The sequence below is a fragment of the Giraffa tippelskirchi genome, chromosome 5, assembly GCF_054371585.1.
Source record: "Giraffa tippelskirchi isolate mGirTip1 chromosome 5, T2T-mGirTip1v1.2.pri, whole genome shotgun sequence".
Classification (NCBI taxonomy): Eukaryota; Metazoa; Chordata; class Mammalia; order Artiodactyla; family Giraffidae; genus Giraffa; species Giraffa tippelskirchi.
Window position 1 is genome coordinate 136,312,705 of NC_137279.1, and position 27,382 is coordinate 136,340,086.

The 27,382-nt window shown below is 36.2% G+C and overlaps 1 protein-coding gene across 1 annotated transcript in view; it reads right to left on the bottom strand.

Annotated features, from left to right (window-relative positions):
- SPATA1 (spermatogenesis associated 1) overlaps positions 1–27,382 on the bottom strand; it is a 54,263-nt gene that overhangs the window by 6,831 nt on the left and 20,050 nt on the right. Inside the window, 6 exon segments of the mRNA XM_081490118.1 lie at positions 5,049–5,174; positions 5,853–5,964; positions 15,834–15,894; positions 16,740–16,854; positions 25,295–25,526; positions 25,619–25,672. Coding sequence (XP_081346244.1) covers positions 5,049–5,174; positions 5,853–5,964; positions 15,834–15,894; positions 16,740–16,854; positions 25,295–25,526; positions 25,619–25,672 — 700 coding nt within the window.

Sequence of the window (27,382 nt, forward strand, 5' to 3'; positions counted from 1 at the left end):
TCTGGAACTGGCCTATCTGTTCCTTGCTGACCTTTTGGTTTTCTCCCTCTACATTCTTTCTTACTGATCACACTCCAGCCACACTGGTCTTGGTTCAAGTCCTTAATTCTGAGAGCTTATTTCTATCTCTATATCTTGACTTTTAGTGTTCCTCCTGTTTGGACTGTTTTTCCCCTATCTTTTTACATGCTTGTTGTTTAGCTGCCAAGTCATGTCCAACTCTTTTTGCGATCCCATGGACTGTAGGCCACTAGGCTCCTCTGTCCAGGGATTTCCTGAGCAAGAATACTGGAGTGGGTGGGGTTGCCATTTCCTTCTCCAGGACATCTTTCCAACCCTAGAATCGAACCTGTGTCTCCTGCATTGGTAGGTGGATTCTTTACCACTGAGCCATCAGGGAAGCTCCTTCACATGTTTGTCATTTTATTAATCAAACCTTAATGATATCTCCTCAGAGAAGCTTTCCTTGAAAAGTCTAGCTAAACCGTCTCTCCTGCCCCACCACTCTTTACTGTACTCTTTTAATTAACTTTTTAGCTCTCATCAGTAGCTGATATTATCTTACTTATTTGTTTATTGTCTGTATCCTCCTATTAGAGGCAACCCCTTGAGGGCAGGGCCATGTTTGCCTTGTTTACTGCTGTATCCTCAGCATTTAAAACAATGCTGAGAACTGAGGTGCATAGTAGGCTCAGTCAAAATATTTGATGGCTGATACATACATCTTATCTTGAAACATTCCTGTTGAAATAGAAAGTAAGTGATAATTCTCATTTTATAAATAGAGTGAAGCACAAAGAGGAGAAATAACTTGTGTAAGTAAAAGATTGTTCTGGTATCAGGTCCTGATCCTGTGATTTCTAATTCATTGCTCAAGTCTGTCTGATAAAATTGCTCTTTTATCACTATAACATGGCCAAATCATTGCCATCTCTTCCGGGGTAACACTTTAATATTATGAGGTAAAACATTCAGAAATACCTCCTGACATTGTCTGTAACCTCCAGTCAAATCTAGTACTAGAGCAATAATTTTTCTGTAAACTGATTCAAGGGATTAGATCTGATATACAAAGCACCTGAAGAACTATGAACAGAGGTTTGTTAACACTGTACAGGAGGCAGTGATCAAAACCATCCCCAAGAAAAAGAAAGGCAAAATGTTTGTCTGAGGAGGTCTTACAAATAGCTGAGAAAAGAAGAGAAGGGAAAGGCAAAGGAGAAAAGGGAAGATATATCCATCTGAATGTAGAGTTCCAAAGACTAGCAAGGGGAGATAAGAAAGCCTTCCTAAGTGATCAATGCAAAGAAATAGAAGAAAACAATAGAATGGGAAAGACTAGAGATCTCTTCAAGAAAATTATAGATACCAAGGGAACATTTCATGCAAAGATGGGCACAATAAAGGACAGAAACAGTATGGACCTAACAGAAGCAGAAGATATTAAGAAGAGGTGCCAAGAGTACACAGAAGAACTATACAAAAAAGATCTTAATGATCCAGATAACCATGATGGTGTGATCACTCACTGAGAGCCATATAGCAAATTCCAGTTGGCTATCTATTTTACATATGGTAATGTAAGTTTCCATTTTACTCTTTCCATACATCTCACCCTCTCTTCCCCTCTCCCCATGTACATAAGTCTATTCACTATTCTCTGTCTGTTTTTCCATTGCTGCCCTGTAAATAAATTCTTCAGAACCATTTTTATAGATTCCGTATATGTGCGTTACAATACAATATTTATCTTTCTCTTTCTGACTCATTTCACTCTGTATAATAGGTTCTAGGTTCATCTACCTCATCAGAACTGACTCAAATGCGTTCCTTTTTATGGCTGAGTAATATTCCACTGTGTATATGTACCACAACTTCTTTATCCATTCATCTGTCGATGGGCATCAAGGTTGCTTTGGTGTTCTAGCTATTCTAAATAGTGCTTCAATGAACAATGGGATACATGTGTCTTTTTCAACCCTGGTTTCCTCAGGGCATATGCCTAGGAGTGGGATTGCTGGGTCATATGGTGGTTTTATTCCTAGTTTTTTAAGGAATCTCCATACCACCTTCCACAGTGGCTGTATCAATCTATATTCCCACCAACAGTGCAAGAGCATTAAAAATTCAATTATTTTTAAAAACTGACATTTATTTATTCATTTTAACAGTTATGTATTAAATAAGTGTTTAAGTGCCTACTGAACTTAGTTACTGTTCTAGGGGCTGAGGAGATAGTAATAAGCCAACATAATCTTGTCCCTGCCCTCAAAGTGTTTATGATCCAGTGGAGGAATGATGATCAAGTTAAGCAGTAGTGATACATCCTGATAACTGCTATGATAAAGGAATTACAGATTCTATGCATGGGAGTACAGATGAAAAACACCTAAATTAAATGGAAGAGATCAAGACAGGCTTCCAGGAAAAGTGGTAGATGTACTCGAATCTGAGCTTCCTTGGTGGCTCAGTCAGTAAAGAATTTGCCGTTTGATCCTTGGGTCAGGAAGATCCCCTGGAGAAGGAAATGGCAACCCACTCCAGTATTCTTGCTGGAACAATCCCATGGATAGCGGAGCCTGCCAGGCTACAGTTTATGAGGTCACGAGTCAGACACGACTTAGCGGCTAAACCACCACCCACCATACTAGAATCTGAAGTGTGCCTCCTCTTGGCTCCAGGCCTTCAGTCTTTTCTCTCTGCCATCTAAATCTTATCTTCTCCTTCTACTCTTTTCTTCAGAGCTCCTGGTTATTTCCTACTAATCATTCAATCTCAGCTTAGATATCACACTCGAAGCCTTCTTTGAGTCCCTTAGTCTCCCCTAGATGCTCAATTTTTTTGGTATGTGTGTCTGTCTGCTTTGCTAAATTGAATGAATGGGTGAATGAATGAGAGAAATGAGGTAAGAAAAATAGTTTCCTTGGAATAATTAGGAACAGTGTTATTAGAACTTGTAGAAGTGAAAAAATGAGAAAGGATGGAGGAAGCAGAGGATAATGATTTGAGAGATGTTAAATAATTCTAGAGGCTTACATTTTGGGTTGTATTAGAAGACAAAAAGGGTAAAAGCTATATATGGAATTAACTGCCTTTCAGTTCAGTTCGGTCACTCAGTCATGTCCGAATGTTTGCCACCCCATGGACTGCAGCATGCCAGGCTTCCCTGTCCATCACCAACTCCTGGAGCTTGCTCAAACTCATGTCCATCGAGTTGGTGATGCCATCCAACCATCTCATACTCTGTCGTCCCCTTCTTCTCCTGCCTTCAATCTTTCCCAGCATCAGGGTCTTTTCTAATGAGTCAGTTCTTCCCATCAGGTGGTCAAAATATTGGAGCTTCAGCTTTAGCATCAGTCCTTCCAATGAATGTTCAGGATTGACTTCCTTTAGCATTCACTGGTTTGATCTCCTTGCAGTCCAAGGGACTCTCAAGAATCTTCTCCAGCACCACAGTTCAAAAACACCAATTCTTTGGCACTCAGCTTTCTTTATGGTCCAACTCTCACATCCATACATGACTACTGGAAAAACCATAGCTTTGACTATATGGACCTTTGTTGGCAAAGTGATGTCTCTGCTTTTTAATATGCTGTCTAGGTTGGACATAGCTTTTCTTCCAAGGAGCAAGCATCTTTTAATTTCATGGTCGCAGTCATCATCTGCAGTAATTTTGGAGCCCCAAAAAATAAAGTCTGTCACTGTTTCCATTGTTTCCCCATGTATTTGCCATGAAGTGATGGGACCGGATGCCATGATCTTAGTTTTCTGAATATTGAGTTTTAAGCCAGTTTTTTCACTCTCCTCTTTCACTTTCATCAAGAGGCTATTTATTCTTCTTTGCTTTCTGCCATAAGGGTTGTGTCATCTTCATATATACTGTTATTGATATTTCTCCCTGCAATCTTGATTCCACCTTGTGCTTCATCCAGCCCAGCATTTTGCATGATACACTCTGCATGTAAGTTAAATAAGCAGGGTGTCAATATACAGCCTTGACATACTCCTTTCCCAATTTGGAACCAGTCCATTGTTCCATGTACAGTTCTAACTGTTGCTTCTTGACCTGCACACAGATTTCTCAGGAGGCAGGTAAGGTGGTCTGGTATTCCCATCTCTTTCAGAATTTTCTACAGTTTGTTGTGATCCACACAGTCAAAGGCTTTGCCACAGTCAATGAACCAGAAGTAGATGTTTTTCTGGAGCTCTCTTACCTTTTCTATGATCCAATGGATGTTGGCAATTTGATCTCTGGTTTCTCTGCCTTTTCTAAATCCAGCTTGAGCATTTGGTAGTTTTTGGTTCACATACTGTTAAAGCTTAGCTTGGAGAATTTTCAGCATTACTTTGCTAGTGTGTGAGATGAGTGCAATTGTGTGGTAGTTTGAACATCTTTTGGCACTGCCTTTCTTTGGGATTGGAATGAAAACTGACCTTTTCCAGTCCTGTGGCCACTGCTGAGTTTTCCAAATTTGCTGGCAATATTGAGTGCAGCACTTTCACAGCATCATCTTTTAGGATTTGAAATAGCTCAGCTGGAATTCTATCACTTCCTCCACTAGCTTTGTTCGGAGTGATACTTTTTAAGGTCCACTTGACTTTGGACTCCAGGATGAGCTCAGGAAACTCAAGTTGGGGCTCTGTATAAACCTACAAGGGTGGGATGGGGAGGGAGATGGGAGGGAGGTTCAAAAGGAAGGTGATATAGGTATACCTGTGGCTGATTCATGTTGAGATTTGACAGAAAACAATGAAGTTCTGTAAAGCAATTATCCTTCAATAAAAACATAAATTAAAATAAAAAATTATTGAATTTTTAATAAAAGCATGTTGCATTTAGTGTATAAAATAGCCAAACAATGTTTTCATCTTTCCTATAGTGAATGTATATCAATAGTGTACCATTTAAACTATAACAGTAAAACAGTAAATATCATCATTTTGTGATTTATTCTGTAAAATAAATCACAGGCACAGAATTTACAGGCATAATTTCTGTAAACCTTGAGTTTCCTTTATAGTGATAAAAGATATGTAATAAATTTTACCATGGTAGCGCTTTAATTTGCCTTGTTCCAAGAGCTTTTCACCTTTTTTTATTAGTTCTTCTCTAATTCTTTCCAGATATCTTCTTTCTTCCTTTACTTGTTTCATTTGTTCAATAATCTTCTCCCCTAATAGATTATAAGCCATATTCATAAATACCTAAAAGCTAAAAGATGGGTCAAGTCCTAAAATATAGAATATAAAACTAAAAATGCTTAAAACAGCAAGTATAAATTTTACCCCAAACTCTGTTTTTCTACATGTAGTATAATGATTTGCCACTGTGTAAAACACTGAGGAGTCATTTCGGTATCTATAGGAGATTTATATATATGTAAACAACACAGTATGTTTCTTTTGCATTTATATACATGTATAGAAACTAGGTAAAGCTCGTGTAGTTATATCTCTTGATTTAATTCTTTAAGTAAATTTATCCTGGGTCCAAAGTTATTGTACTTAAATCTTACATAGAAAAATGTATATTTTAGAATGTATTTTTTAAAAAGTAGAAATAATACTAGTGACACACATACGTAGTAATCAACATAACAATCATATACTTTAAAATAATTTAACTTTTTGTGGTAAAATATACATAATTTACCATTTTAATCGTATTTAAATGTACAGTTTAATGGCACTGTGTGCATTCATAATATTTTGCAAGCATCACCACCCCTTCACCTCCAAAATTTTATCTTTCCAAACTAAAACTCTGTACACATTAAGCAATTAACTCCTCATTAACATTATTTAACTTTACCTCATAGAATCATCTGTACTTACAATATCATCATACTTACTCTCAATCTGTGATAAAGATATATCAGTTATTCCTGGAGAAAGAGCAGGTTGACAAGGAAGTGAAGGAAAATCAATAAGATCTGGTAGGGGGGTGTACTCTGTTTTATCTAGCTGTAAGCAAACATGAAAATCAGTAAGATCTGGTAGGGTGACACATTTTTCACCTATTTGTAAGCATCTGATAATGCCAACAGTAATGCATTTTTTTACTTATATGGTGATGAACTCCAAAATCTGTCTTTGTAACTATAGACCCTCTCTAGTGCTCTATTTTCTCCATTCCACTATTACGTGGACATTATACCACAGGAGCTTCAAACTAAAAATTTACAAAGAAGAAAAAAGAAAAGAATCCATATTCCTTTCTAAGCATGATTTCCTTCCAAGATTTCTGATTTCAATTACTTGTTATGACAACTTTTAAATGTTTCTCAGATGGCTATTGAATTTTTTCTTCTTGAGCCAATTTTGACCATTTATATTTGATTAGAAAATTGGACATCCTAGCACATTTTCAAATTTTAGCATACATTATATTCTCATAAATTTTATCACCTCTGTATTTGTGTTACATTGCCTTCATCTCACCTAATTTTTGTGTTTCTACCCTTTTTTGATAACTACCTCAAGCCTTACCGTTGTTGATGTTTCTGCCACTACCACTTTATAGGTCTTGAACTTTTCAATTCTACTAGGCTCTTTACTTCTGTAACTTATTAGGTTCTACTTTTATCTTCATTAAGAAACCCTTATCCCTACTTTGTTTTATTATTTTTTCTAGTTTATTGTATTTTATTTTATTTGGTTAACTTATAAGGTGAGATTCCCACAGGATAATGGCAATCCCACAGGATTCTAAATTAGAATCTCTCCACACATGCTCTCAACTACTATAAAAAGAACGCAAATATAATCACCCATAATTTATGTCTGCAGTGTAACTAGGACACAAAATCCTCTAATTTACATATACTTTAATTTACATGTAAGTGGAGAAATAAACACCCTAGGCCAGCAGTGTGTACTTAGGAACTCACATCTAAGCAGAGTCAGATGAGGACTATGCATTAGAGAGACAATACACAGATAACACAGTGAACATTAACCACAATTCAGTCTTAAAGGAGAGGGTCCTACATGTGGTGGAGAAATATTGAGAGATAGGATATGAACTGGTAAATCAGAGCTCTTTCTATGAGGAATCTAAAAGAAAGGGGCTTTTAAAATGTAGAGGACCAGAAGTGGTAATTATGGGAAAACATAGTTACTAGGTGAGAGGAAAACGCTTCAGAAGCAAGAGATGTTCTGTTAAGCAAGGTAGTAAGAAAAAGAAAGATGGTCAAGTTAGTTAAGAACTCTGATGAATTAAATCAGTAAGAAAGTATACAAAGAAAAAAGACCATTCCCCTCAAATGCCCCATTTATTTACAAATAAACAACTGCATTTTATTATAACAACAGAAGAGGGCACTCCTAATCTACAAGCTAAACTAAGCCACCAGAACACTACTCCCTGTTTCTCTGTCAGAACACCTGCTACTCATTCAGAAAAATCCAACACAAATAAGCAAAGACAACATCTACAAGATAATCTAACATTCATGCTAAGTTACTTTTTGAAAACCCTCAAAATTGAGAACTAAAACAAAACAAAACCAAGAGGCAGAAAAAATTAACAATATCCCAACATAGATAGTATTAAGTGAATTCAAAGTATTTTAGATATTAATGAACACCATAAATCACAAATTTAGACATTCAGAATAAAAATAGAAAAACAAAAACCCAGGAAGATGTAAAATGGAAATTGACCAAATTGAAGAAAGAAATTAAAGAAAAAAACAAACTGTCTCAGAAATGAACAACAGGTACCCAAACAGGGATATGACGAAAAAAATACAGTAAGCATAATAGAGAACAGAAATAAAAGGAGCAGAGAAAATTAAACATAAAGAAATGGTAAACTTGACCTAGAAGAAATAAAAAGGTGTCAATCAATAATGAATAATGCAATAACTGAGATAAAAAAACACTCTGGAGGGAACCAACAGTAGAATAACTGAGGCAGAAGATAGGATAAGTGAGGTGGAAGATAGAATGGTGGAAATAAGTGAAGCAGAGAGGAAAAAAGAATTAAAAGAAATGAGGACAACCTCAGAGACCTCTGGGACAATGTCAAATGCCCCAACATTTGAATCAAACGAGTCCCGGAAGAAGAAGACAAAAAGAAAGGCCATGAGAAAATACTTGAGGAGACAATAGTTGAAAAATTCCCTAAAATGGGGAAGGAAATAGCCACCCAAGTCCAAGAAACCCAGAGAGTCCCAAACAGGATAAATCCAAGACGAACCAACCCAAGACACATAGTAATCAAATCAAAGAAGATCAAACAAAAGAACAAATATTAAAAGCAGCAAGGGAAAAACAACAAAAAACACACAAGGGGATTCCCATAAGGATAACAGCTGATCTTTCAACAGAAACTCTTCAGGCCAGAAGGGAATGACAGGACATACTTAAAGTGATGAAAGAGAAAAACCTACAACCCTGATTACTGTGCCCAGCAAGGATTTCATTCAAATATGAAGGAGAAATCAAAAGCTTTATAGACAAGCAAAAGCTGAGAGAATTCAGCACCACCAAACTAGCTCTTCAACAAATGCTAAAGGATCTTCTCTAGACAGGAAACACAGAAAAGGTGTATAAACTCGAACCTAAAACAACAAAGTAAATGGCACGGGATCACACTTACCAATAATTACCTTAAATGTAAATGGGTTGAATGTCCCAACCAAAAGACAAAGACTGGCTGAATGGATACAAAAACAAGACCCCTATATATGCTATCTACAAGAGACCCACCTCAAAACAAGGGACACATACAGACTGAAAGTGAAGGGCTGGAAAAAGATATTTCACACAAATGGTGACCAAAAGAAAGCAGGAGTAACAATACTCATATCAGATAAAATAGACTTTGACATAAAGGCCATGAAAAGAGACAAAGAAGGCTAATACATAATGATCAAAGGGTCAATCCAAGAAGAAAATATAGCAATTATTAATATATATGCACCTAACATAGGAGCACCACAATATATAAGGCAAATACTAACAAGTATGAAAGGGGAAATTAACAGTAACACAATAACAGTGGGAGACGTTAATACCCCACTCACAGAGGATGAGATGGTTGGATGGCATCACTGACTCGATGGACATGAGTTTGGGTAAACTCCAGGAGTTGGTGATGGACAGGGAGGCCTGGCATGCTGCAATTCATGGGGTTGCAAAAAGTCAGACATGACTGAGCGATTGAACTGAACTGAACTGAACACATCTATGGACAGATCAACTAAAGAGAAAATTAGCAAGGAAACACAAACTTTAAATGATACAATGGACCAGTTAGACCTAACTGATATCTATAGGACATTTCACCCCAAAACAATGAATTTCACCTTTGTCTCAAGTGCACATGGCACTTTCTCCAGGATATATCACATCCTGGGCCATAAATCTAGCCGTGGTAAATTCAAAAAAATTGAAATCATTCCAAGCATCTTTTCTGATCACAATGAGGTAAAATTAGATGTCAACTACAGGAAAAAAAACTACTAAAAATACAAATATATGGAGGCTAAACAATACGCTTCTGAATACCAAACATATCACAGAAGAAATAAAAAAGAAATAAAAATATGCATAGAAACGAATGAAAATGAAAACACAACAACCCAAAACCTATGGGACTCAGTAAAAGCAGTGCTGAGGGGAAGGTTCATAGCAATACAAGCTTACCTTAAAAATAAGGGAAAAGTCAAATAAATAACCTAACTCTACACCTAAAACAACTAGAAAAGGAAGAAATGAAGAACCCCAGGGTTAGTAGAAGGAAATAAATCATAAAAATTAGGGCAGAAATAAATGAAAAAGAAACAAAGGAGACCATAGCAAAAATCAACAAAGCTAAAAGTTGGTTCTTTGAGAAGATAAATAAAATAGAAAAACCATTAGCCAGACTCATCAAGAAAAAAAGGGAGAAGAATCAAATCAACAAAATTAGAAGTGAAAATGGAGAAGTCACAACAGACAACACAGAAATACAAAGGATCATAAGAGACTACTATCAGCAACTATATGCCAATAAAATGGACAACTTAGAAGAAATGGACAAATTCTTAGAAAAGTACAACTTTCCAAAACTGAACCAAGAAGAAATAGAAAATCTTAACAGATCCATCACCATAATCAGAAATTGAAACCATAATCAGAAATCTTCCAGCAAACCAAAGCCCAGGACCAGAAGGCTTCACAGCTGAATTCTACCAAATATTTAGAGAAGAGCTAACACCTATCCTACTCAAACTCTTCCAGAAAATTCCAGAGGAAGGTAAACTGCCAAACTCATTCTATGAGGCCACCATCACCCTAATACCAAAACCAGACAAAGATGCCACAAAAAAACAAAACTACAGGCCAATATCACTGATGAACATAGATGTAAAAATCCTTAACAAAATTCTAGCAAACAGAATCCAACAACATATTAAAAAGATCATATATCATGACAAAGTGGGCTTTATCCCAGGGATGCAAGGATTGTTTAATATCCACAAATCAATCAATGTGATACACCACATTAACAAATTGAAAGATAAAAACCATATGATTATCTCAATAGATGCAGAGAAAGCCTTTGACAAAATTCAACATCCATTTATGATAAAAACCCTCCAGAAAGCAGGAATAGAAGGATCATACCTCAACATAATAAAAGCCATATATGATAAACCCACAGCAAATATTATCCTCAATGGTGAAAACTTGAAAACATTTCCCCTAAAGTCAGGAACAAGACAAGGGTGCCCATTCTCACCACTACTATTCAACATAGTTTCGGAAGTTTTAGCCACAGCAATCAGAGAAGAAAAAGAAATAAAAGGAATCTAGATTGGAAAAGAAGAAGTAAAACTCTCACTGTTTGCAGATGACATGATCTTCTACATAGAAAACCCTAAAGACACCACCAGAAAATTACTAGAGCTAATCAATGAATATAGTAAAGTTGCAGTATATAAAATTAACACACAGAAATCCCTTGCATTCCTATAGACTAACAATGAGAAAACAGAAAGAGAAATTAAGGAAACAATTCCATTCACCATTGCAGCAAAAAGAATAAAATACTTAGGAATAAATCTACCTAAAGAAACAAAAGACCTATATATAGAAAACTATAAAACATTGATGAAAGAAATCAAAGAGGACACAAATAGATGGAGAAATATGCCATGTTCATGGATCGGAAGAATCAATATAGTGAAAATGAGCATACTACCCAAAGCAATCTATAGATTCAATGCAATCCCTATCAAGCTACCAACAGTATTTTTTAGAGAACTAGAACAAATAACTTCACAATTTGTACGGCAATACAAACAACCTCGAATAGCCAAAGCAATCTTGAGAAAGAAGAATGGAACTGGAGGAATCAACCTGCCTGGCTTCAGACTGTACTACAAAGCTACAGTCATTAATACAGTATGGTACTGGCACAAAGATAGAAATATAGATCAATGGAACAAAATAGAAAGCCCAGAGATAAATCCACACACTTATGGACACCTTATCTTTGACAAACGAGGCGAGAATATACAATAGAGAAAAGACAATCTCTTTAACAAGTGGTGCTGGGAAAACTGGTCAACCACTTGTAAAAGAATGAAACTAGAACACTTTCTAACACCATACACAAAAGTAAACTCAAAATGGATGAAAGATCTAAACATAAGACCAGAAACTATAAAACTCCTAGAGGAAAACATAGGCAAAACACTCTCCGACATAAATCACAGCAGGATCCTCTATGAACCAGCTCCCAGAGTAATGGAAATAAAAGCAAAAATAAACAATGGGACCTAATTAAACTTACAAGCATTTGCACAATGAAGGAAACTATAAGCAAGGTGAAAAGACAGCCTTCAGAATGGGAGAAAATAATAGCAAACGAAGCAAAAAGAATTAATCTCAAAACTATACAAGCAGCTCATGCAGCTCAATTCCAGAAAAATAAACGACCCAATAAAAAAATGGGCCAAAGAACTAAACAGACATTTCTCCAAAGAAGACATACAGATGGCTAACAAACACATGAAAAGATGCTCAACATATGGCACCCCATTCCAGTACTCTTGCCTGGAAAATCCCATGGACGGAGGAGCCTGGTAGGCTACAGTCCATGGGGTCGCTAAGAGTTGGATACGACTGAGCGACTTCACTTTCACTTTTCCATTTCATGCACTGGAGAAGGAAATGGCAATCCACTCCAGTATTCTTGCCTGGAGGATCCCAGGGACAGCGGAGCCTGGTGGGCTGCTGTCTATGGGGTCGCACAGAGTCGGACATGACTGAAGCGACTTAGCAGCAACATCACTTATTATCAGAGAACTGCAAATCAAAACCACAATGAGGTACCATTTCATATCAGTCAGAATGGCTGCTATCAAAAAGTCTACAAACAATAAATGCTGGAGAGGGTGTGGAGAAAAAGGAACCCTCTTACCCTGCTGGTGGGAATGCAAACTAGTACAGCCACTATGGAGAACAGTGTGGAGATTCCTTAAAAAGTTGGAAATAGAACTGCCATATGACTTAGCAATCCCACTGCTGGGCATACACACCGAGGAAACCAGAATTGAAAGAGACACGTCTACCCCAATGTTCATCGCAGCACTGTTTACAATAGCCAGGACATGGAAGCAACCTAGATGTCCATTGGCAGACGAATGGATAAGAAAGTTGTGGTACATGTACACAATGGAATATTACTCACCCATTAAAAAGAATGCATTTGAATCAGTTCTAATGAGGTGGATGAAACTGGAGCCTATTATACAGAGTGAAGTAAGTCAGAAAGAAAAACACCAATATAGTATACTAACGCATATATATGGAATTTAGAAAGATGGTAATGATGACCCTATATGCGAGACAGCAAAAGAGACACAGATGTAAAGAACAGCCTTTTGGACTCTATGGGAGAAGGTGAGGGTGGGATGATTTGAGAGGGTAGCGTTGAAACGTATATATTATCATTTATGAAGTGGATCGCCAGTCCAGGTTCGATGCATGAGACAGGGTGCTCAGGGCTGGTGCACTGGGATGACCCTGACAGATGGGATGGGGATAGAGGTGGGAGGGGGGTTCTGGATGGGGAACACATGTGCGCCCGTGGCTAATTTATGTCAATGTTTGGAAAAAACCACTACGATATTGTAAAGTAGTTAGCCTCCAATTAAAATAAATACATAAATTCAAAAATTTTTTTAAAAAGAAATGGTAAACTTGATCAGAGAGAAAGTAACAGAAATAAAAGGTAAAGAAGAACTAATAAAGACAAATTGAGGTCCCTGAAAAAAAAAACATGGAATGGATCTGCTATTTATATTGTTTTCTAGAACTATAATTTGTTGAAATAAAAGAAGTCTTGATTTTTATACTGAAAGGGCCCACTAGTGAAAGTTGCTTAGTCATGTCTGACTCTTTGCGACCCCATGGACTGAATTCCCCAGTCCATGGAATTCTCCAGACCAGAATACTGGAGTGGGTAGCTGTTCCCTTCTTCAGAGGATCTTCCCAACCCAGGGATCTAATCCAGGTCTCCCGCATTGCAGGCGAATTCTTTACCAGCTGAGCCACCAGGGAAGCCCTAAAAGGACCCACTGGGTACTCATAAAAACCAGACCTAGAACGCTCAACTAAAGTATAGCCTGATAAAACTACTACACATTAAAGGAATACTCTGGCCTTCCAGAAGAAAATACCCAAACCAATTTACAAGGAAAATGAAATCAATTTGGCATCACACTTCTTAATAGTAACAAATAAAATAAAACATCAATAGGGGAACATTTAAATAAACTCAAGGAAAAATTGCATAAGCTGAGGATGTTACAGACAATCAAGCTATCCCACAAGTATCAAGGCTCTAAAGCAGGGATGAGCAAACTTCTCCTGTAAAAGGCCTCAGAATAAATAATTTAGGTTTTTCAGGCCACAAAGGGTATCTGTCATAATTCTTCTTTTTTCAACTTAAAAAAAAAATATTTTTAGGTCCCATGCTTCACTAAACTGGCTTTGAGCCTTGTTGTCTATTCCTGCTCTAGACAGATTTAAATGTGGAAGAAGTAAGGGAATATTGTATGTAGGAGCTTTTATTTAAATACGTGGAGCTTAACCCAGCCAGGAAATGATTGAAAAATCTTGTGCAAAAGAACTGGCAGTAAGTGTTGAACGTATTTAATTATAGATCTGAGACTAAAACAAGGGTGAGGAGAAGACAAGAAGCACAGCTCATAAATGTTCTGTTCTTTGACAAAGGAGAAATGATACAACTAAAAGTATATGAGGGAACAAAAGAGAGAGGGATGACTTTTTAATCACCTTGAATGTAAAGGTAGGAGTCAGAGGATAATTTTAGAGGTAACGAATCAAAAACTTCAAATTTTTGAAGAAGCATAAATTTTAAAAAAGGAAAAAGGAGGGCGAGGAGTACTAACAAAAATTTGTATTAGTATAAAGGTAAACACTAGAATAAGATTCAACCTTCTTACATACAGGGAAGGGGGAAAGTGCAAATAAGCCACATAGTAACTATAGCAAAGTAAAATGACAAATTTGAGGTCAAATATATCAATCCCATCATAACATAAGAGGACATAACTCATCTACTAAATGAAAATGACTTTCAGACTGTTTACAAAATGAAACCCAACTTTATGATGTCTATAAAAACATACCTAAAACAATGCCATCCAGAAAAGTTGGGGGAAAAAGTAGAGGAGAAAGATGGAGTATACCAAATAAATGTAAACAAGCAGAAATGAGAAGTTAGTATCTTGATTTGCAATAAGAGAAAAATACTTCAACTACTTGAAAAGGTATTTCTTCAAAAAAGTTATCAAAATGGAGCCCATAAAATATATTAACAGGATCAAACCAACTGTATGGATAACTTGGGAAATTAAAATTCAGGCCATAGTGAAATAGCATTCAGTACCAACCAGGTGGGAAAAATTTATTTTTAAGCGTGAAGATAGCATGTTTTAGTAATATCTAGCAACAACAATGGAGAAGGCAATGGCACCCCACTCCAGTACTCTTGCCTGGAAAATCCCATGGACGGAGGAGCCTGGTAGGCTGCAGTCCATGGGGTCGCTAAGAGTCAGACATGACTGAGCGACTTCACTTTCACTTTTCACTTTCATGCATTGGAGAAGGAAATGGCAACCCACTCCAGTGTTCTTGCCTGGAGAATCCCAGGGACGGGAGAGCCTGGTGGGCTGCCGTCTATGGGGTCGCACAGAGTCGGACAAGACTGAAGTGACTTAGCAGCAGCAGCAGCAACAACAAAATAATTATTTGCTTCAGATGGCATGCCTTTACTCCAAACTCAAAGGTTCTGAGCTGTGCTTCTTCTACCAGGACTTGTCTCAGACTCCATTCAGCATTCCAACCTATTACATATCAAGTATCGTTGGACTAGATGAATGTTAGCACACAACTGGCAGCACTGCTTGCTGTGTCTCTTGGATCGCTTTGTGAGCTGTTTCTGCCCAAAGTTGACAGTCTTTTAGATTGCTTGATTAAAAAAAAAAAAAAAAAAGGAAAGATTGGAGCCACACATCTGAATGCGATAAATCTCCAAATTCGAAAGAGGTCTATCGGTGACTCATTTTCAATGGTAGCTGGGGCAAGGTTCAAATATTTGGTTTTTCACTTTAAAGGGCATATCTCCCAGACCATAAAACTCCCAGAAATTTCAATGAATTGGCAGGCTCCTGAATTTTCTTGAGGTTTATCTCCCCTGTCTCTAATGTATAAGGTAGAAAACTTGGGCATTTTAATCTGCAGTTTCATTTCAATTTCAGTATAAATATGGTACAATATCATATTTAATAAAAATTTAGAAATCATACCTGATTATCCTCTCTTCTAATGATATTAGCTCTATCATCTTCATTTTTCCAAAGAAACTGACTTAAAAGGGAATGATAAATTTGAAAGTCATATTAAAAATGATTCCATGAATATTAGCTTTTCATGTTTTTAATTGTTTAACATTCTACAAATACAAATATAACATCAAAAAATTTTAAAGTCACCTCGAAACTATTATGTTATCTTTCAAACTCATTAATGATTAACATAAACTGCATTCAGCATGAATTATAAGATAATATTTCATTATGTTGTTGTTCAGTCACTAAGTTGTGTCTGGATCCTTGTGACCCCATGGGCTGCAGTGCACCAGGTTTCCCTGTCCTCTATCTATGGAGTTTGCTCAAACTTGTCCATTATAACTAAATTCAAATCACAGTCCAATGTTGATAGCGAGGTAAACTAACTGGAAATTTATAAATGTACTTTGTTTATAGTTATTTTGAGAATACTTATTTATAAAATTCCTTACCTTAATTCAAAAGGCTATATGCAAAGCTGTGGTTTAAGTACTATAATTTTGACTGAAATTATGCCAATGTGAAATTCAAGCATAATGATTAGTTTACCATAACCAGGAATGAAAAAGAGCCAGAAAAATTAATTCTAGGAAAAAAAATGAGGACAGAAACTTTTCTGCCATTTAGGTTGCCCTTGATGATGAAAGAATTACAATAGAATAAATTTAAGCAATACATTATCCCCCATTATGTTGGAGGGAAATACTAATATACAACAGTAAACATCAGAATCAAGGTGGTTTTAGTTTAAAATGTCATTAACTTCACTTGGTCCTTGTTTTAATTAGAAGATTTTAAGACAGTATCCTGGCTATCTCATTCTTATAGATTATGACATGTAGAATCAACATTCATACTAATTACCTTTTACTGTCGCTAAAATAATCATTATCTGAATCTTCCTGTGATCCTGGCAATTCAGGATTTCCAGTTTGATTATTTCCAGTCTGATTCTCATTTGGAGTAGCTTTTCCCCCAGCTGATGCTGATATCCATCCATAGCAAAGAAAGTTTACAATATTAAGAAAATACTAAAATAATAAAATTTTATATGTACGTACTATATATTCTTATCCATGTTTCAATATCTCCATGAACTTTACTATTTCCAAACTGAATTTCATGAAACCTTTAGTTTATTCAAAAGGAGAATTCTTTGGTAAATTCAGTTTGGGGAAAATTGGATTAAAGCAATCCTAACAGGAACACAAATCCCATGAACACACACACCTATTGTAGGATTTCTCTGTTTTTATGTACAATATGTACAAGGCAAGGTAAGTTGGGTTTTATTCAAATCTAGTTGTCTCTAAAAAGCTTTTGCCAAAAGTATCTTTTAAAATAGTATTCTGAGGATCCTCCTCTGGAAAGCACTGGGTACAAATACAGAGCACATGTCATTTGTTATTTTACATACACAAACATGTAAGTGTTCCTGTCCGGGCATTATCACAGCATGTATGACCTCAGGTAAGTTATTTCTCACTTCAGTTTCCTTAGCTCTAAAATGGCAATAGTGCATATAAAACACTTTCTGCACAGTATGCAAACCTTAGAAGCCTTTAGACTTCAAGTTCTGATTTCCATTCCATAGCATTCCCTAGTTCAGGTCTTTATCACCTCAGTCTAGTCTCCATATTGTCTCCCACATTGTTTTTCTGGAACTGAAATCCAATTACACCATTCCTGTTAAAAACTTCAAATGGCTTCCCATTAACTGCAAAACTTTTTAGCTTTGCAAACAAGGATCTTGTAGCTAAATCCCTACCTACCTCCAGTTGTACTACATGGTACTTCTTCCTCCCTTTCCTACCACCAAACTATAATAATAATAGTGTGTGTGTGTACTCAGTTGCTTAGTTGTGTTCAACTCTTTGCCACCCCCTGGACTATATATAGCCTGCCAGGCTCCTCTTTTCCATGGAATTTTCCAGGCAATAATAATAGTACTATTACTAATACCAGATAAAAATTATTGAACCAACTACCACGTTAAAAAAATCCTGAAAGCTCCATTCATATCATAATCTATGTGAAGAACGCCTTCTGGAATTGGGCTGCATGGCCCAACATTTGTAACCCGGATTTGAAGTCAAGAGTATGAATAGTTCTCTATGCCATTTTAAGGGGGCTTAATCAGTGACTCTTTCAAGGGTTTTTACATAGGAAGATAAATAATCCAACTTGTAACAAGAAGAATGATGCTGATGGCAGTCTAGAAGATAGACTAGAAAGGAGATATAAGCAAAAAGCCACTCAAAATGGTTTTTAAGTTTCCTTTAAACTAAGAGTCTATCATCTTACAATAAGAAAATTTTCAAAGCTTTAAGTCTGAACAAATGGAAGAATGATGGAACGAAAGAAATAAGAAAGTGTACTGGCTTGGGGGCAACAATAATCAAGGATTAAAAATGATAAAGTTGAGGCATGTCAAAAAATATAGAGATGTGTAGTTCTGGAAAAGAATAAAAGATAACTAAATGGAAACGACTATCCATTTTAATATGTAAAAATAAGTAAAGAAATACATCTTTTCTCCTTCATTAAAGGACCAATGAAATATACTGTGCATATTTTCACCAGTTATATTTTGATAATATCACAATGTTAGAGCTCAGATATTTTGTACTCTCAAGCACCACTAAAGAGCAATCTGACAATTTTAAGACACTGTACAACTATCATCAATAAATGATAGTGTACATATGATAAAAATTAAGAAAAAAAAAATTAAGGAACTTCATCTCACATCACACATAAAAATAAATTCCTGGTATATTGATGAAATAAATGTGAAAAGCTAACCATAAAATATTTGTAATATAATACAGGGCCATATCTTCATGCTCTCAGGGTAGAAGAGGGATTTTTTAAAGAAGACATCTTGATACAGAGCAAGCACTAACCATGAAAGAAAATGCTGACAAACTTGACTAAAGAACTGCAGCTCCACTTTTGCTGAGGATATAGAAAGACAAAACTGCTCCCACCCGAACAAGGAGAAAAACACAATCTATAAAATAATAACTGAACTCATCAGAGTTAAGTTTATAAGAAATCAGATTCCAATTTCCTCCAAGGAGAAAATAAGATGTTTCATTTTTGGCAGAGCATTGGAGGACGTAATTGTCATTGTTTGAAGAAATAAAAAGGAGGCTTTCTTGATGGCTCATTGGTAAAGAATCCATCTGCCAATGCAGGAGACATGAGTTTAATCCCTGATCCAGGAGGATCCCTCATACTGTGGAGCAACTAAGCCTATACACCACAACTATTGAACATGTCTGTGCTCTAGAGCCCGTGCTCCACAAGAGAATCCACCGCAATGAGAAACCCACACACCACAATTAGAGAGTAGCTCCTGCTTGCCATAACTAGAGAAAAGTCCACAGAGCAATGAAGACCTAGCATGACCAAAAATAAATAAATTTTTTTTTTAAAAAAAAGAGAAATAAAAACAAAAGAGATAAAATTTCAAGGAATTCTAAAGGCTAATGTGGGCTACCAAGATAGTCTGGAATTTCTAGGATCCCCAGACACAAAAGGCAGTCAATATTCATAGCAAGCTCCTTTCCATGTACCTGTATCACACGCTCATAAGAAAGACTGGGGGCAGGGCAGGAGACTTTTCCAAAAGAGTCATCAGTGACACACAGGTATGAATGTGTGTGAATAAGAAACCCTATCTTTCTTAACACTCTTTTCTCACAAAAAGCAAGAGCCTTAAGCCAATGGGAAAGGAGCACAAAACTCTCCCATCATAGGGATTGGACAAAAATCCACTGCTCTGGAGGAAGAATACTAGCAAAAGCCATATACCCTAGGGGAAAAAAATAGGTAATTCCTCTTCCACCAATTTCAACCTTGTAAATTTTTATTATTGAGGAGGGTATAGAAAACCTTCCCACCCCTAGTGTTAGATAAAGCCTAAAGGAAGAATAGAAGCAAAAGCTGGCAGGATCATCTTGGGCCCAGGATCACAAACATACAAAGCATTGGTTTACTACTACTAGGTTAGGGGAAAGAAATTCTCTCCTAAATTTAAAAAAGTCATTTCCCCCTTACTTTTAATTTCTTTAAAAGATAATGCACAGTAAAAGCAAAAACAATAAAAATGTATTATGGAGTTTGTAACATATATAGGGGTAAGATGTATAACAACAATAGCACAAAAGATTTGAGGGAGGGAATAGAAGTATATTACTGTAAGGTTCTTATACTATATATGAAGTTGTATATAATTGAGAGTATACTTCAAATTAAAGGTGTATATAATATATATTCTGGAGACACTTCTTCTTAAAGATACAGACAGCAAATATTTCAGACTAGTAGACCATAGTCTTTGTCACAACTACTCAACTCTATCATTGCAGTGCCAAAACAGTCATTGACAATATATAAATGAAAGCACATGGCTGTGTTCAAGTAAAAGTTCATTTATAAAAAAAAAAATAAGCCATAGGGCATGGATTTAAATAAAATTTTTTTTAAAAAGGCGTTTTCTGAACATCAACCTATAGTAACCACTAAATGCTTTTTAAAATGAGGAATAACTAATGAGCCAATGGTGGAGATAAAATTGAATCATAAAAAAACTACTCAATCGAAAAAAAAAAGCCAAGGAAAAAACAGAAAACAGATGATACAAATAGAAAATAAATAATAAAATGGTACATTTAAAACCAACCACATCAGTAATTACATTAAATGTGAATGGTCTAAACACATCTAATATTAATAAAAGGCATAAATGGTCAAACTGGATTAAAAGGTAAGATATAAATATATGCTGTTTATAGGAAACCCATTTTGAATATAAAGTCAGATAAAAGTGAAATAGGAAAAGATGTATCATCCAAAAGCTAATCAAAAGAAAGCTAGAGTGATTATATTAAAAACAGACTAAGTGAATTTCAAATTGAATACCATTACCAGAGATAAAGAGAAACATTACATAATAATATAGAAGTCAATTTTTTTCGAGAAAACATAACAATCCTAAACTGTGCATACATCTCATAACAGAGCTTCAAAATGCATAAAACAAAACAGAGCTGAAAATGTCAACACTCATCTCTATCATTGTTAAAGCATGCTGACGAAATTTAAGAATTCCTTTCCTCAAAAGAATGTAAAGAGAATAAAAAGACAAGCCACAAACAAAATCTAGAGTGAATTATATAGCACTATACACACATGCATATACACACACATACAAATGCTAGAAAAATATCCGTACATATTGTCACCCTGCTTATATAACATATGCAAAGTACATCATGAGAAATGCTGGGCTGGATGAAGCACAAGCTGGAATCAAGATTGCAGGGAGAAATATCAATAACCTTAGATATGCAGATGACACTACCCTTATGGCAGAAAGCAAAGAGGAACTAAAAAGCCTCTTCATGAAAGTGAAAGAGGAGAGTGAAAAAGCTGGTTTAAAACTCAACATTCAAAAAACTAAGATCATGGCATGTGGTCCCATCACTTCATGGCAAATAGATGGGGAAACAATGGAAACAGTGAGAGACTTTATTTTCTTGAGCTCCAAAGTCACTGCAGATGGTGACTGCAGCCATGAAATTAAAAGACACTTGCTCCTTGGAAGAAAAGCTATGACCAATCTAGAGAGCATATTAAAAAGCAGAGACATTATTTTGCCAACAAAGGTCCATCTAGTCAAAGCTATGGTTTTTCCAGTAGTCATGTATGGATGTGAGAGTTGGACCATAAAGAAAGCTGAGTGCCAAAGAATTGATGCTTTTGAACTGTGGTGTTGAAGAAGATTCTTGAGAGTCCCTTAGACTGCAAGGAGATCAAACCAGTCAATCCTAAAGGAAATCAGTCCTGAATATTCATTGGAAGGACTGATGCTGAAGCTGAAACTCCAATACTTTGGTCACCTGATGTGAAGAACTGACCCATTAGAAAAGACCCTGCTGCTGGGAAAGACTGAAGGCAGGAGAAGGGGATGACAGAGGATGAGATGGTTGGATGGCATCACTGACTTAATGGACATGAGTTTGAGCAGGCTGTGGGTGATGGTGAAGGACAGAGAGGCCTGGTGTGCTGCAGTCCATGGAGTTGTAAAGAGTCAGATATGACTCAGCAACTGACTGAGCAACAACAACAAAATGAGTCAATATTTAAGAGAACATACAATAGGCAAAACACTTGAATGAAGACAAATCCAAATGGCCATGAAACATATGAAGAAATGTTTAAGCAAAGAGAATGACTAGAAAAGAGAAATAGAATATTTGGAATTAAAAATTCAGTGCAAGGGTTTAATAGCAGATTATACATAGCTAAAAAGAGAATTGGTAAGGTAGATTTGGAAGAAAGAGCTGAACAAATTATCCAGAATGTAGTCTGACAGCGAGATTATGGGTCAACAGGAACTTTTAGATATTGTTTTTGGGTACAGTCACTTTGGAAAACACATGGAAATTATTTAGTAAAGTTGAACATGTACATACAATGCTAATTCTAGGTATACTTTTTGAGATCCTTTTGCACATGTGCATTTAGGACTCATGTACAAGAATGTACAAAATAGCATATTTGTAATAGCCCCAAATTGGAAACCAACTGTCTGTCAGCAGAATAGGTAAGTAAATCACAATATGATCATACAATAAAATGTTACACAACAGTAAAAATAAATGAAATAGTATTATACATGACAACACTGTTGAATCTTTCAGTTTTAATGTCAAGTAAAAGAAAAAAGTTCCAAATAAAATGCTTTCAATATGATTCTGTCTAAATAAAATTCAAAAGAGACAAAACTAAATTATTATTAAGGAATACACATTCAGGTTGTAATAAAACTATTAAAAAAGTAAGAAAATAATTATCTCAAAAAATCAAGTAGGACTTCCCTGGTGGTCACTGGTTTGGAATCCACCAGCCAATGCAGGGGACATGGGCTTGATCCCTGGTCTGGGAAGATTCACATTCCACGAGGCATCTAAGCCTGTGCACCACAACTACTGAAGCCCACATACCCTAGAGCCAGTGCTCTGCAACAAGAGAAGCCACTACAATAAGAAGACCGTGCACTGTGACTGGAGAGTAACCCCTGCTAACTGCAACTAGAGAAAGCCTGCACACAGCAACAAAGACTCAGCACTGCAAAAAATACATAATTTTAAAAAAATCAGAGTACTCTTTTTACTGGGGAACAAGGAAGATGTGACCAGAAAGAGGCACACAAGGTTGGAAAGCTCTTATAAGATGCATAGTGAAATATGCCAGCCAGAGAAAGACAAATACTGTATGTTATCATTTATACATGGAATCTAAAAAATAAAACAGATGAATATAAGAATAACAAACAAACAAAACACATTCCCTGAGAAACAGCCATTAAACTTCTAAGAAGATAATAGGATAAATACATGATATTGTATTTAGAAAAATGCTGCTTATAGCACTATTCATAATAGCAAGAATATTAAATCAAGGTTATACAAATATACCACAAGAGAATTCCATAATGATGTAGATCTATATTTATTGGCATGAAATGTCTGTGACATTTTCTAAAAGAAGAGGATTTAAAAGAGTTTGTATGTGTCCTCATTTTTCAAAAGTTAAAAAATATTTATATGAATAAGAACTAAAAAAAAATTGGAAGAATATACACCAAAATACTAACAGATACTAATGGCTATGGGCTTCCTTTGTGGCTGAGCTGGTAAAGAATCTACCTGCAGTGTGGGAGACCTGGGTTCGATCCCTGGGTGGGAAGATCCCCTGGAGAAGGGAAAGGCTACCCACTCCAGTATTCTGGCTGGGAGAATTTCATGGACTATATAGTTCATGGGGTTGCAAAGAGTCGGACACAACTGAGCAATTTTCACTTTCACTTTACAACAGCTATCTCTGGATGGTGAAATTATTGTTAATCCTTATTTTCTTCTTAATAGTTATTGATGTTTCTAGAACTTTTAAAAATGAGCATATACTAGGCTCTCAGTTAAATTATAGTTAATTTTTTTGATGTGGAGCACCAAGAAATTAATACTATTTAAAAATTACCATTACACAAAATTCATAAGATTAAATATTTTCAATCAAATACTTTTTTTGGGTTTTGTGCAGGTAGCATAGTTCAGGGACTTGGCCAGTAGCCTAGGGTATAAAATATGATACTACTCATAACTTTATGTAGGGTAATTGCCTATTTCATTAGTTACTTGATCTTGTACTTTTCAGGACTACTGGAATTCCACAATTAACTTTTTTCCCAGGTGTTTTTTCATTTAACCTCTAATTGATACCATGACTGGAAAGCTATGTATAAAACTGAAGGGATATACCTAGATAAAAAAATAAGGTAAAGACTCTCACTGATCACATTAAATGTGTGTATGCTCTGTCGTTGCTGATTCTTTTGAGACCCCATGGACTGTAGCCTCAGGCTCCTCTGTTCATGGGATTTTCCAGGCAAGAATACTAGAGCAGGTTGCCATTTCCTCCTCCAGGGGCCTTCCCAATCCAGGGATAGAACCCATGTCGCTTGTGTCTTCTGAATTGGCAGGAGATTCTTTATCATTGTGCTACTTGGGAAGCCCATATTAAATGTACCTAAGGATAAGCACACACACACACACAAACACACATACACACACAAGAAGGGGCCAAGTTTGGAATATCACTAGGCATAGTATAAGCTTAGAATGCAGAATGCAATAATTGTTATAACTGAAGATGAAGAAAAATGCAACTAATTAAGAATAAGTGTATTTTGCAGCTGTAAAGAGTGTTGTCATTAATTGAGGGGGGATTCATTTAATTCATAAATTTTTACTATATTTGGTTTTCCATCACAATTTATTTGCTGTATGCAGCCAGGTAAAAAAAATCCAACTGACTTATTTCAATAGATTCTTAGAGTGTAGTACCAGCTTAATTTATATGTTTATAAGTTTAATTTTGATTTTTAAAAAACCTACCACTTTCTGAGAACTACATTACCAGTAAATTGGTATGTGTAATCATATAAAAATTTTTAGTCTTTGAAATACAAATGTCTCCCAATATTAAAGCTATTTTGCTTTGGCCTGATACTGTTTGCCTGGATAAGATACTTCTGAACTTATAACAATAAGGTTTATGTAACAATCACTTCCCTTCTCTTCTCCTTTAGCCTTAACTTTATCTGAAACTATTATAAAAGGTGGTAGACTTTGTGTTGTGTTTTGATTTTATTTTTATTTTAGCATAGTATTTAGATTAGTCTTTTTTTTCCCTCCCAACTCATAAAACTATTTTAAAAAATCCCCAAATTGAATTGGAGCTTTCCTTTTATATTGCCTTTTTTTTGTAAGGCTAGATTTGCCCAGAGTTTGCCCAGACTTGACTATTAAAATGTACTATAACAACTTCATTCCAGTTGAAATCACCTTCTTCCTGATTCTTGTCAAGAAGTTCTTTCAAAGCATTTTCTAAAAAACTGGGATCTGTTCCAGGTTCTTCCTTTGACGGAGTTACACTAAGTGGTCTGTGTTTTATTCCATCAGGCTCAGCAACACCATTATTAGTCTGCTGTTCATCTAAAGAAACTGCTGCTGATGCTGAATAAATATTTCCTAAATGATCCATTATAGGAAGCAAATATAATTCTGGTTGAAGAGCCTAAAACATACAGGAAATTTAGAAATTAGTTTATACTTTAAAAAGCAATAAGTTAAAAAATTAGCATAAGTTTAAAATGTCAAATTACACACATATGGAGGAACAAATGATTTGAGTTTCAGTTCTGATTCTTGCTTTGTCTTCACCTACAAACAAATGAAAAAATAATTAAAGCTTTTGTAGCATTTTCCAGTTACTTTTAACCTCACTTTTTTGCAGAAGGCATCTATCTGTGATATAAAAATCACATCAAACAGTTGGTACTAAAGCTGGTAACTAAGCTAGATTCTATAAAAGGTAGAATATATCCTACTTCTATTCAGTGTACTTAACATAATAGAAACTCAATGTTATTTAACAACAGTAATTATGGCTCTCACTTGCATGGACTTACTATGTGCCAGGTCCTATTCTAAATGCTTTACACTTACATATAAAACTCAGTTATTCCTCACAGTTCCATGTGATAGGCATACATATTATCTGTAGTTCACAGATAAGAATCTTGCTTCTATCACCGGTCCCATTCACAAATGGGTGTTTTTGCTTTGGCTCCATCCCTTCATTTTTTCTGGAGTTATTTCTCTACTGATCTCCAGTAACATATTGGGCACCTACTGACTTGGGGAGTTCATCTTTCAGTGTCCTATATTTTTGCCTTTTCATACTGTTCATGGGGTTCTCAAGGAAAGAATACTGAAGTGGTTTGCCATTCCCTTCTCCAGTGGACACTCATTTGTGAATGGGACTGGTGACAGAAGCAAGATTCAATGCTGCAAAGAGCAACACTGCATAGGAACCGGAATGTTAGGTCCATGAATCAAGGCAAATTGGAAGTGGTCAAACAGGAGACGACAAGAGTGAACATTGACATTCTAGGAATCAGTGAACTTAGATGGACTGGAATGGGTGAATGTAACTCACATGACCATTTTATCTACTACTGTGGGCAGGAATCCCTTAGAAGAAATGGAGTAGCCATTATAGTCAACAAAAGAATCCGAACTGCAGTACTTGGATGCAATCTCAAAAATGACAGAATGATCTCTGTTTGTTTCCAGGGAAAACCATTCAATATCACGGTAATTCAAGTCTATGCCCCGACCAGTAATGCTGAAGAAGCTGAAGTTGAACAGTTCTATGAAGGCCTACAAGACCTAGAACTAACACCCCAAAAAGATGTCCTTTTCATTATAGGGGACTGGAATGCAAAAGTAGGAAGTCAAGAAACACTGAGAGTAACAGGCAGATTTGGCCTTGGAGTACAGAATGAAGCAGGGCAAAAGCTAATAGAGTTCTTCCAAGAGAATGCACTGGTCATAGCAAACACCCTCTTCCAACAACACAAGAGAAGACTCTACACATGGACATCACCAGATGGTCAACACTGAAATCAGACTGATTATATTCTTTGAAGCTAAAGATGGAGAAGCTCTACACAGTCAGTAAAAACAAGACTGGGAGCTGACTATGGCTCAGATTATGAACTCCGTATTGCCAAATTCAGACTGAAATTGAAGAAAGTGGAGAAAACCACTAAACCATTCAGGTATGACCTAAATCAAATCCCTTATGACTACACAATGGAGGAGAAGGCAATGGCAACCCACTCCAGTCCTCATGCCTGGAAAATCCCATGGATGGAGGAGCCTGGTGGGCTGCAGTCCATGGGGTCGCTAGGATTCGGACACGACTGAGCGACTTCACCTTCACTTTTCACTTTCATGCCTTGGAGAAGGAAGTGGCAACCCACTCCAGTACTCTTGCCTGGAGAATCCCAGGGACAGGGGAGCCTGGTGGGCGGCCGTCTCTGGGGTCGCACAGAGTCGGACACGACTGAAGCGACTTAGCAGCAG